The 12,702-nt window shown below is 40.3% G+C and overlaps 1 protein-coding gene across 1 annotated transcript in view; it reads right to left on the reverse strand.

The window, feature by feature from the left end:
* EPHX2 (epoxide hydrolase 2) overlaps nucleotides 1–12,702 on the reverse strand; it is a 78,285-nt gene that overhangs the window by 35,085 nt on the left and 30,498 nt on the right. The window contains exons 7-10 of the mRNA XM_072633850.1: nucleotides 12,047–12,142; nucleotides 9,790–9,868; nucleotides 8,581–8,615; nucleotides 1,493–1,519 (exon numbers count right to left, since the gene is read on the reverse strand). Coding sequence (XP_072489951.1) covers nucleotides 1,493–1,519; nucleotides 8,581–8,615; nucleotides 9,790–9,868; nucleotides 12,047–12,142 — 237 coding nt within the window. The remainder of the gene's footprint in view (nucleotides 1–1,492; nucleotides 1,520–8,580; nucleotides 8,616–9,789; nucleotides 9,869–12,046; nucleotides 12,143–12,702) is intronic.

Genomic DNA, 12,702 nt, shown 5'->3' on the forward strand with positions numbered 1-12,702 from the left:
ATTTGATACTCTACCCACCCATTCTCTCTTCCATCCTGTTTCAAAGGGAGTTATCCCAACCCTTTTCTAAAATGAACTCCCTTCTTGTCTCGTGTTCTTGTTGTTTTCATTTCTTCAAAAAGTCTGCTCTCTCAATTATCCACACCCTGGTTGATCTCTCTGTCTCCATTAGCTTCTTCTGCCTTGCTTTCAAATTTGAAGGACCTTCTAATCCCCCAAAGTCTCCACTTGATAATTCTAACCAAATTGTGTAAACAAGTGATAAATATTCACTGCCTTGTCTATGATACCTTAATATTCTTGGCTTAACCTAGTAGAATATTAACTCCTCAAGAGGAAGGATTACTTTTCTCTTGTTATGCCCAGCATGGTGCCTGACACTTAACAAATACCTGCAGATTGACTAATAGTTTGGCTTCATCCCAACCACCCTTCTGGAATTGTACTTCAGGTTATCAATAACCACCTAATAATCACCATATCCACCTCTAATATCACTGAATTACTCCCTATTCCCTATTGTACCCTGTGTGAATTTCTTCTGGTTTTAGGGAAACCTGGAGACTTATATGAACTGATGCAGTGCAAAGTGAGAAGAACCAGAAAAGACGATTTCTACAATAACAATATTGTAAAAACAAACAACTTTGAAAGACTTAAGAATTCTAACCAATGCAATGATTAACCATGATTCCAGAGAGCCCATCTACAACAGTGTGCTGTCTCCTAATGGAGGCTCAAGATGCAGGAGAGACATAGTTTTGTAATGGCCATGGTGGGAATCTGTTTTCCTGGACTCTCCAAATAGATTACAAGGGTTTTTCCTTTTTCTTTTTTTTATCCAGTGGGGTGAGAGATAATAAATGCTTGTTAATTGAAATTTTTTTTGAAAAGAAACTTTCTCTTTAGCTTCTACACTACATTGTTCTGATTTTCCTATCACTAGGACCACTGGTCTTTCTTCTATCTACTTGTGTTCTCATACCCTAAATGTACCCTAAAAGCCTCCTCATATTTCTACTTTTCACTTCTCTTTCAACAATCTTTTCCTTGGAGATTTCATCTATTCTGATTACTATAACTATAACTGATATATAACTCTACATTTCCCAGTCCTGACCTGGAAATAGCATGGAAATAAGAATAAAGGATCCTGGCTGGAATATCCATTCTGCTGCTTACTACCTGTGTGATCTTGGTTAAGTTATTCAACTTCACTGGGTCTCTGTTTTCTTATTTATAAAATGAGATACTCGGACTCAATGATCTCCAAAATATCTTTCAGCTCTAAGTCTATCATTCCATCATATATTCCTTTCCCATCACCTGCTTCTGCCACCTCCCCATAGTATTCCTTCCTCTTTCCTTTCTCTGCTCCTTAGAATCCCTGGCTGCCTTTCAAGGTCCACCTCAAATCACATACTCCTTCCATGAGTACTTCACTGATTATTTCCACCCTGGAATGACTGGCCCAAGGTTGAGAATTTCTTACCAACTTATCCAGGAAAGTAACAAGCTCCTAAGGAAGAAAAAAACGAGAAAAGTTAGAAATGTCCCTCCAATACTTCAATATGCTGATTCGCCTTCACTCAGGTGTCTAGTCTTAGAATACTGATTTTGGAATCACTCTAGCCATTCCCTTCTCCTTTTTCCACAGGAATAAGAATAACAGTAATGCAAATACTTTTATTCAACTAAAAAATAAAAGCAGTTCTTTTATTCACCTTGCAAGAGTCAATAGAAGATTGACTATAAAGGGATAACAGCAAGATGGCCACTTGTTTCAGGGTCATTTCTATCTAGCATTGGAAGAGATGAAAAGAATGAGCTAATGATAATAATAGTTTTGGAGAGAAAATGTTAAATTGCACTTTTAGGTCTGCAAAGTAATTTACAGACATTTTCTGTCCTGTTGCAGTTTCTTTAGCACATATTTTTGTACCTTCCACGTATGTCTTCTTTGTTATATGTTAGTCTTGTTTTTTTGTTAGATTGTTAACTCTTCCAAGGCAGATCATGTTACCTGCTGCATTTCATACATTTCCCTATCTCTTTTTGCCCAATTAATCCCCTATTTAGGGACTATTGTCATTACTAGCAACAGTCCAAAGGCTTGGCAAGAGGGTTCACTTAGACTCTAGTATCTCCCCTACTAATTACAGTCAATAAACTTTTATTAAGCACCTACTATATGTAGTCACCGTGCTAAGATACAAAGAAAAGCAAAAACAGCTCCCGCTCTCAAAAAGTTCACAATCAAATGGGAGAAACCATGCAAACAACTTTGTATATACAAGATATATACAGTGTAAAATGAAGGCATTGTAAACTTTGTGAGAGCAGGGACTATTTCTTATTTTGTGTCTGAAGCTTCAGTTCCCAGCACAGTGCCTCACATGTTGTTGGTGTTTAACAAATACTTATTGGATTATGACAGAAACACAGAATTTCAGCATCATAAATAAGCTTGGTAGCCATTTCATCCAACTCATACCTGAAAAAAGAATCTCCATTGCAACATATCCAACAATTGGTCATCCAGTCTCTTTTAGAATACCTCTCATAAGGGGAAATCCAGAAATTCCTGAGACAGTTCTTTCCATTTTGGGATAACTCTAATTGTTCCAACTTATTTCCTGAATTCAAGCCTAAATTTGTTTCATTGCAACACAGTTCCTGGTTCCATCCTCTGGCGTCAAACAAACAAACAAAATGAATCCTTTATCTGCATAGATGATTCTTCAAACACTTGAAGATAGCTGTCTTTCTCTACTAGGATCTACTCTTCTGTAGGCAAAACATCCTTAGTGTTTCCAAATGATCCTGATATGGTAATGATTTCAAGATCCTCAGTTCTTAGTTGCCTTCCTCTAGATATCCTCTGGCTTATGAATGTCACTCCAAAAATTTCTCCTCAGTATGCAACTTAGTACTGCAGATGTGGTTTAATCAAGGTGGGTTTGTCATTATCCTTTGTTCTTGAAGAGGACTAAATTATATCACTACATTCAAGTCAAGGTGCAATGTGCCTTACTGTGGCTGATCAGACCAATATGAGCTGAGAAGGTTCTACTACATGTTGGACACAGTTAGTCCACATGAACATTTGGAATGGAGATATCTCTAAATATGTGCATCTCATGTTTCTTTTGAGCTACCACAATTCTGCTTTGCTCATAGAGCACAGAACCTTCTTTGATGTAGGTATGCCATGCTGGGAAGTCCTTTGGCAGTGTCTCCCATATCATACAATCTATTACAAAGTTCTTCAGAGAGACCTTGAGAGAGTCCTTGTATTCTGACATCCATATGACCAGCCTTGTATGAGTCCTCCATAAAATAATCTTTTAGGCAAACACAGATTTGGCATTCAAATAATATGGTCAGCTCATCAGAGTTGTGCTCTCTGCAATAGTTTGAATGCTTGACAATTAGTTCAAGAAAGACCTCATTATCCAGTACCTTATCTTGCCCGGTGATCTTCAGAATCTTCCTAAGACAATTTAAATGAAAGCAGTTCAGTTTCCTAGCATGGCGCTGGTAGACTGTCCAGGTTTCACAGACATTCAATAATGAGGTCAGCACAGCAGCTCTGTAGATCTTCAGTTTGGTAGGCAGTCTAATACTTCTCTGCCTCATTTTCATTCAGAGCCTTCCACACACTGAATTAGCTCATCATCTAGTTGTACATCCCTGGAAAGTATACTGCCAAGGTACATGAACTTATCATTCACAGCATTCAATATTTTTCCATTTGCTGTCATTAATGGTTCCACATATGGATGGTACAGGGCTAGCTGGTAGAAAATTTGTGTTTTCTTGGTGTTAATTGTTAGGCCAAAATTAGCACAAGCAGCAGAGAATTGATCCATATTTTGTTGCACCTCAGCCTTAGAGGTTGCACTGAGTGTGCAATCATCTGCAAACAAAAAAATTATGCACCAACTTTCCTTCCACTTCAGTCTTGGCTTGTATGTACCCTTTCCAAGTCAAATAATTCACCATCAGTGTGGTGGTAGCCAACCTTGACATTGTTTCTATTCTCACTGAAGGCACCTGACAACATTGCTGAAAACATCATGCTAAAAGCATGGAAACAAATATACAGTCCTGCTTCCTTCCTTTGGTGACTGAGAAAGCTTGAGAGCATCACTCATTATTCAGAACCTGGACAAGCATGTAGTCATGGAACTGATGTACGATACTGGTGAATTTCTCCGGGCACCCAAATTTTGCCATAATTTCCCATAAGCCCTCATAACTGACAGTATCAAAGGACTTGGTCAGATCAACGAACACTGTGTACAAACCTCTGTTCTGCTCCTGGAATTTCTTCTAGAGTTGTCAGGTGGCAAAACACCATATCAAGCATTCCTCTATCCTTTCTGAAGCCACAATGGATCTCAGGTAGGTGACTATCTTCTAGGTAAAGGATCAGCCTATTAAGGAGGACTCTAGCAAGTATCTTGCCAGCAGTGACTAAGAGAGAGATCCCCATCCTTGTGATTGTCATAAGACAATCTATTTCCTTTACCTTTATAGAGATGGACAATGAAGGCATCCTTGAACTCCTGGGGGATAAACTCCTTTTGACATATAATTCAGAAAATTTCAGTCAGTTTTTATATGAGTGGTTAACCTCCTGCTTTATAAATCTCAGCTGGAATAGAATCAGAACCAGGTGGTCATCTACAGGAGAGGAATCTAATGGCATTCAAAACCTCTTCTTTAGTTGGAAGTTCAGCTAGAGAGAGACTGACTGCAACCTGAGGTACACAGTCATTGGCTTTAGCATTGATTGATGATGGTCTGTTGAGAACACTATAGAAGTGTCCATCCTATCTCAATAGGATCATGTCCTTATTACTAATAAATGTGGCTCCATTTGCACTAAGTAGTTTGAGCTACACCATAGGTCTTTGCCCCATAAATAATCTTTAGGACATCATAAAAGCACCCTGGATTGTCACTATCAGTGTGAAACGGAATTTCATCTGCCTTCTTAGTGAGCCAAGAATCCCACATCTCTCTGTTTTTTTTGCATTTTATTTTTAATGGATTGAAATGTTGCCTTCTTAGAGACAGATGAACTATCCTGCTCATAAACCCTGTGAAATTCTTGTTTTTCATTTAGCAGCCTCTGAATTTCCCTATCATTTCTGTCAATCCAACCTTAATGTTTGTGAGTGTTCTGGCCCAGATGAGTAAATGCAGTGCTATACACCAAATCTCTGAAAGGTGCCCACTTTTCTTCTGCTCCACTGTTGCCAGTCATGTGTTTGTTCAACTTTCACTCCAAGTTAGCAATGAAATGTTCCTACTCAGAGAAGCACTTTAATCTGTTGACATTAAGTCTTCTGGTAGTTGTCTTTCCTTATCTTGGAGAGAATAAGTCTATGATCAGTCCAGCACTCTGTACCACACATCACCTTTGTCACTCTCACATTCTGTCTGCCTCTTCTCCTTACAGACATAGTCTCTTATGCCAATGCCTGTAGCCAGGGTGCATCCACAAAGTTTGATTACATTTAGGTAAATGGAAGACAGTGGTGGTGATAAGGCAGGGAGATGCACACTTCAGTAGTAAGTGACCAATGCTGTTTCTGATTCCATTCCTCCCAAGGACTCCCTGCCATGTCTGGTAGTCTGCGCCTGCTTTTACATTAAGTTGCCCACAATTAGAAGCTTGTCTTCTTTTGGCACACTGATGATGCCCTCCAGGTCTTCATAAAATTCTCCTGTGACCTCATCAAGCATTGTTGTGATGGGAGCATAGACACCGATGATGCTGGCATGAAGTTTCCCTGCAAGTGGCAATTGCATCGTCATGAGCCTTTCATTCACTCCTTTTGGTAAGCGTACGAGTTTGTTGACTAGATTAGTCTTGATTGCAAAACCTGTGCTAGTTTCACAGGACACTCACTGCGACTACTCCAGAAATATGTGTATCCAGTTCTTACTTTGGTGAGCTGGTCTTTTTTTTTTTTTTTTTTTACCAGCCCTGTTTCATTCAGGGCTGCTATTGGAATGTGATCTCTGCTAAGTTCTCTTGAAACAAAAGCTGTTTGTCTTTCAGGTCTACTGAATTTCATGCCATCCACAAGTGTGTGTGCATGTTCCAGGTACTGATGGTGAATAGAATCAGCATTTCAAAAGTTTTTGTAAATTTTTTTTCTGTTTTGACTGCAGGATAAGATCCCCACCTGCTGTAATATGCAGGCCAGGGTGGGGTGAAACAATTTTTAGTACACCTTTTCTCACCCCTTCCTCATGACAAGAGGTGAGCAGTATGGTCCTTCAAAAAGCCTGCTCTGAAAAGCAGGGATTGCCAAACCCCACTTCTGCTTCAGTCCAGGGAGAAGACAACCCTGTGGACTGGGCCACTGGTATTCAGGGCTGTGACTATAGGTCTTGGTGTATCTGCACCTGCTGCTTTGTTACTTGCCTATTTCCACAGGACTTTGAGGTAGGTAAAAATGCTAAAATGGCATGGCTGATGTCTTTTGATTCATGCATAAACTGGATTTAAGTGAGGCAGAGTTGCTTGAAGTCATCTGTTTCACTCTTCCAGAGTCATCAAAGTCCAGTGGTAAGGCAAAAGTCAGACGAATGGTGATACCGGGGATGACCTTGGTGTCTTTAATGTCTAACCAAGCTCTAAGTGTTCCACAGCACTTGCTTTAGTTGCCTTTATGGCCATTGGAACAAATTGTTCTCATCTACCCATTTTGCTGGAGTAATTCTTCACATGTGAGGGATAGACACCCTCCTAACTCACTGAAGGGTTTGAGACCCCTTGTTTTCCCTCAACCTGGCTTAGTCCGTCTGCCAAAATGGTTTACCAGGATGTGGCCACTGTAAATGCTATAGCTTCTCAGAACCACAGGATGAATTAGGTGGATACCAAAGATGGAAAGCAGACCTGAAAACAGAGGTACACAGTCTACAGACCTCTAATCAAGGTAGAGTAAAGATATGTGAACATATTCCTAGTTCTGGACAATATGCAACAAACAAAGGGGAAGAAGAGAAGGGAAAGACTCAGATGAAGGATAAGATAATTCCAAAATTAAACTAGTCCCTGCCTATAAGGGGATTACATTCTAATGGAGAAATCAGTTCTGAATCCAAGCCATATCTCTCCATCTTTTCAACAAAAATTGTATGAGATACTTTATTGAATGCCTTGCAGAAACTCCCCTAATCTTTCAGGTTAGTAACTCTGACAAAAAAAAGGAAGCAAGATTAGTTTGATATCACCTATTTCTTGTGAAGCCTTACTGGCTATTAGTAAACATGCCTCCTTTTCAATATATCTACTAATCATCTCATTAATAATAAATTCTGGAATTTTGTAAGAATTAAAGTCAAGTTCACAGGCCACTTTGAGCACTGTAATGGTAACTATGAGAGTTTAAAGATCTTCCCCACCCATTAATTGCCTGCCCACTAAGGAAAGTTTGATTAGAGGAGGCCCACATTTTTTGTTAATGTTCTAATGAGGCACTGATTCTCAAGGGTTATGTAGCCCTCTGGCTCTGAAAAATGTATAAATACTCTGAAGTGAGGTTTTACTTTGGGGCTTAGTTTTTGGAAGAAGGTTTGTGTGCCAGATGCGACTCTGGGAAGCCACTAAGCAGCCCCCCAGCTTTGAAAACTCAGATGTCAGTGCTTCTCTCTCTGGTAACTATGTATGTATGGTCAGACAGACATCTGTCTGTTGATCTGTGATGTATGTATTACTTATGGTCAGATAGCTGGAAGCCCTGTTGATCTTTATTTCTTTGTATTTTCTCTGAAGTTCAGGGTACTGATTATTTCCCCTGAACTAAGTGAATGATACATATGCTTGATTAAAGTGATTGTTGACCCCTAAAAAGTTGCCTTTGCTTTTAGAAAAGCAGATCAAAGAACCTGTACAGCAGGCCCTCCTCTGTATGTCAGGGTCCTTGCTTTCATAAACACCTTTTCCTCCTTTTAGAAAAGTAGGACATTTGCCCTTCTCCAATTCTTCTGTTCCTCTCTGATTCTCCAGGCTCTTTCATATGTCACTGACAATGGCTTAACAATCACATGTGCCAATTTTCTCCTTCCCTAAAGATACAGTAATTCATCTCAGCCAGGTGACTTGTAGTCATCAAGAGCCACTGGCTGTTCTCTCACCATCTCTTTATGTGTCAAGGGTAGAAATTTCATATTATCCCTACCCAATTAGAAGAAGTAAATGAACTTACTATTCCTTATTAATTCTGAATCTTGGAGGCTCTACTGGATCTCTCTGCATTTTCCCCATCCAAATAACCCTTCTAAATTAGAATGTCATGAGTTGAACAGATATTGCTAATCAGTTGACCAACTGGTCAGATCCTGAAGAAAAAGGTCAAATGAACTGATTCTTCATGCCTCTTGGGGAATAGTACTGAGGCACCACATAACCAGAGTGAAGATGAAGTGGATAGAAACTTAGAAAAGCATGTGGTTCATTCTGGCTTTCTAGGTGGCAATTCAGTTAGGCTCAGGAGGCAGTCTGCATGAGTGAAATAAGATTGAAAAAAATATTGCCATATAGTCCTTCTTTACCTTACACATGACTTCCATGGAATATTCTTTTATTTCTGAAAGAAAGAAAGAAAGAAAGGAAAAAATTAATTTCTGTCACATGACTTATTAGAACCTGTCCTGAACTTTCTGGATGCTTATGTTTCAAGCTCCTCTCTTGAACTATTCCAAAGGCTGCCCAGTCTTCACTATAACATATATGGAGCTACTAATGCTAGTGACAATAACAATAACTAAGACTGATATAGTTCTTTGAAGGTTTGTAAAGTGCTTCATGCAAATTATCTCATTTGATACAGACAATAGCCCTGCAAGGTGGTGCTGCTGTTAGCCCTACTTTACATATGAACAAACTGAGTAGGGAATGATCTTACCCATGATCAGGTGGCTTCAGATCAAAGGCAGAAAGGCTGACAACTCCAGGGGAAGCATGCTCTTGAAAAAGGAATGGATTGATAAGTGGGTTCCATCTAGCTAAACTGCACACTGAGTGATCCATAAATAATATGGCCTTTGGGATATTGATTCAAGGTCACACCAAGAGCAGGCATCAAAAGCAGGACTTGAATCCAGATTCTTGGATTCAAGAATCAGGGTTGTTCCCATAGCACCAAGTTGCTTAAAAAAATTAAAGAGACCCTAGAGACCAACTTTTGTTGATGTTACTGAGTTGTTTGATTTGTGTCTGAGTCTTTGGGAGCCCATTTGGGGTTGGCAAAGACACTGGAATGGTTTGCCATTTTCTTCTCCAGCTTATTTTACAGATGAGGAAACTGAGGCAAACAGGAATAAGTGATGCTCAGGGTCATATAGCTAGTTAAAGTCTAGGGCTGGATTTGATCTCATGAAAATGAGTCTTCCCAATTCTAAGTCCAGTGCTCTATCCATTGAATCACCTAGAAGTCCAGCAGTCTGACCCTTACAGTTGAGAAGTGAGGACAATGAGGCTCAGAGAAGGTGTGATGATTCGCCTTAAGGTCATACTCCTAGGAAATGGTGGAACCAGTCTTGAAGCCTAGAACCCTGACTTCCAGTTTTGTATAGGATTTGACCCAGGACAGTTAAGAAAGGCTGAAAAATACTTAAGATGAGTAAAGGAATTATTTTCTTAGAAGGGAGGAAGGAAGAGAATCAACTTTTATTAAGTGCCTATTATCTGCCAAGCACTAAGCTAAGCACTTCACAAATGTTATCTCATTTGATAAACCCTATAAAAAAAAACAAACTCACCATAGGGGGAGGAAGAATCACCAAAGCCTTTCATATCTGGAACAATAACCCGGTAGCCTGCTTCTGCTAGAGCAGGGATCTAAAGAATGAGATAAAGCTTATAGCATTAATTAGCCTGGTTTGATTTGCTCTGGCCTCTTCCTATTGGCTTGAAGTAATTAAAAAGAAATTCAGAAAAAACTTGCAAGGTGCTAAATTCTAGCCTGCTTGTTTCTTTTTGTTTGAATTTGAAGGAGGCACATGCGTGCCTGCATGTGTATGCGCGCACATGTGTGTGTTCAGATCTGTGATTTCAATAGCTGAAGGGAATCCCAATATGTAAACTCATTCCACTCATCCAGGTCTTTGTCACTTATTTTTTTAGAGAGTTATTGGACAATTCAGTCACTTAGTCAGTTACTAAGCATTTATTAAGTGCTTACTATGTGCCAGATACTGAGAGAACAATGCAGACATAGAGAAAGGCAAAAGAAGCTTGCTTGGCAGCATGATATGAAGTTAAATATATTCTTATGGCTCAGATATGAAGACTGAGCATCCCATTTGCATCCTATCAAGGTTCAAGGATCTAGGATTTATCACTTCAGACACTCCATGTGCCAATACAAATAACAACTTACTTGTAATTTAGAAGACAGTCTTAGGCAGTTGCCTGAAGCTCAGAGAAGTTAAATATGATAAATACCTAAACACATTCTCGTATTCATAACTTGTTATTGTATTAGAACCAAGCTTTTTCCCCTTTTCTACTTCCTTACCCAGAAACCAACCACTGTGGGAAATCTTTCTAAAAGATTTACCCAACCAGGATGGCTAAGATCTAATCAAAGATAGTAAAAGAAATTCTAAGTTGGGGCTAATGCGCAGCGCGTTTACTCAGACAGGTCTGGGAAAATGTCAATTCTCCCTTTTCACCAGACAGATGATATGGAAATTATTAATTCTCTTTAATCAAGATTTGGGTCATCCAAGTCATGTACCCAAGACTCTCGTAATATAGCCCACCCTCTCATTGTAACATTCATTTTCTCATTAATTGTTAACCAATCAGAGGTGACTGCCACCCTCAGGAACACCTGCACATAACAAAGAACTAGGGCACATAAACTGTGAGCCCACCACCACGAAGGGTCCTTGGTCTGAACCAAACGAACATCCTTTTATTAATAAACATGCTGGTATTGTTAATAAAATTATTAAATTACCCATAAATGATGTCTCTCAAACTTTCTAGATACTCCATAAATAAATTGGCCATGATCATATAGTCAGTAAGTGCCTGAGGCAAGATCTGAAGCCAAGTCTACCTAACTCTGGAACCAGATATCAATCCACTACACCATGCTTCCTCAGAGATCAGTGCCAATGCCCAGAAAAACTTCACAACATTCCAAGGGCTGTCCAACTCGAACCCCCCCCCCAAAAAAATCTCACTGTCTCACAATGTCCTGCTTTGGGACAGAGGAGATCCTAGGTTCTCTAAGACAATGCTGTAGAACTCATGCTCTAGAAATCCTACTAAGCTGGAAAGCTTTCAAGTGTGGACCCAGTGATGGACTATCTTCTCAGGTTGAATTATCTAGGTGAGCTTCCTGATGAAATGTCACATATACATCCCCATCCCTTTTTTATTTTTAGATCATATTGGGTGGTCCAGAGGTAAATTATGAGGGGGATTAGAGAAACTCAGTCTTGGGCTGCAACTGGTATGAGTCCAGATCCCCAAATTCCTACCTATCTCCCAAGTGTGAGGATAGAAGGGACCTTACCATACACCAGAGACAGCATTCTCAGACTCCTCCACAAAACTCTCCCCCAGGCTTCAGTCCCTCAGTTTCCCTGATCCTTTGTCCTGAAAGTTCCTTCTTTTCCTTCTGCCTCCTCTGATGTGACCTGGGATCATTGCTCCTTAATGCCCTGATCAATCTGCACTCTATTAGGTTAGTAGCAAAGGGACTAGGAGGACATTTGAGGGAAAAAGAAACAGAAGCAAGGGTCACAGTGCCTTCTTCTTGAGCCAGATGTGGACTAGGTTGATGGAAGGTATAACCATGATGGGATCTAGGACAGTGCTACAAGTAAGGAGCAGGCTTAAGGCTATAGGGCATCTCTAGACACCATTATCAGCTGTGTAGAGTTCAATAACCCTCCTATGTGACATGCTCATCACTCTCTTTACTACTCTGGAGATCAGACCACCTACTTTTTCCCTCAATTCACCCCCACAAAAATGTAGTAAACCTGGCCTGAGATTTACCTGATACCTCCAAGAGAACCAGCTTTCAGGAAAGCCATGGCAGAGACACACAACAGGGCCAGACCCCATCTCCACGAAATGCAGCTGGACGCCAGGCTGTGTGAAAGACAGAAAGGCTGTGACTAACACCAAGCTCTTAGGCTGGATGATGGATGCACACTAAAGGCACGGTCCCTAAATTCTCAGATCATTGCTGGACCTCAGCTGGTTGCTCTCCATCCACATGTTCTAGCAGGCACTTTCTCTTCTCTCCTCTCCATCCCCATTTCTAGGCATATATTGGATATTTAGGGTGGGGAGAAGAGAGAGTAGGATAGGCAGGGAAAGGAAGAAGAAGATGAGAGGGAAAGAGGGGGAAGACAGAGAAGGCAGAGGAAGAGAGAGAAAGAAAAAGACAGAAGAGTGAGGGGAGGGAAAGAGAGGGAGAGGGGAAGAGAAAGAGGAAGAAGAGATGAAGGAGGGAGAGAGAGAAAGAGAGAAGGAAGGGGAGGGAAAAGGAGAGGGACCTTGGAGGCCACCTAATTCAACCTGTCATTTTATGGGATATTGAGGCCCAGAGAAATTAAATGATTTGCAGGGTCCCACAAGTAGTAAGTCATCAGGAGAACTTGAATCCAGTTCTTCTGACTCCGAATTCAGTGCTCTTTCCATCTTAA

The sequence above is a fragment of the Notamacropus eugenii genome, chromosome 1 (genome assembly GCF_028372415.1).
Source record: "Notamacropus eugenii isolate mMacEug1 chromosome 1, mMacEug1.pri_v2, whole genome shotgun sequence".
NCBI lineage: Eukaryota > Metazoa > Chordata > Mammalia > Diprotodontia > Macropodidae > Notamacropus > Notamacropus eugenii.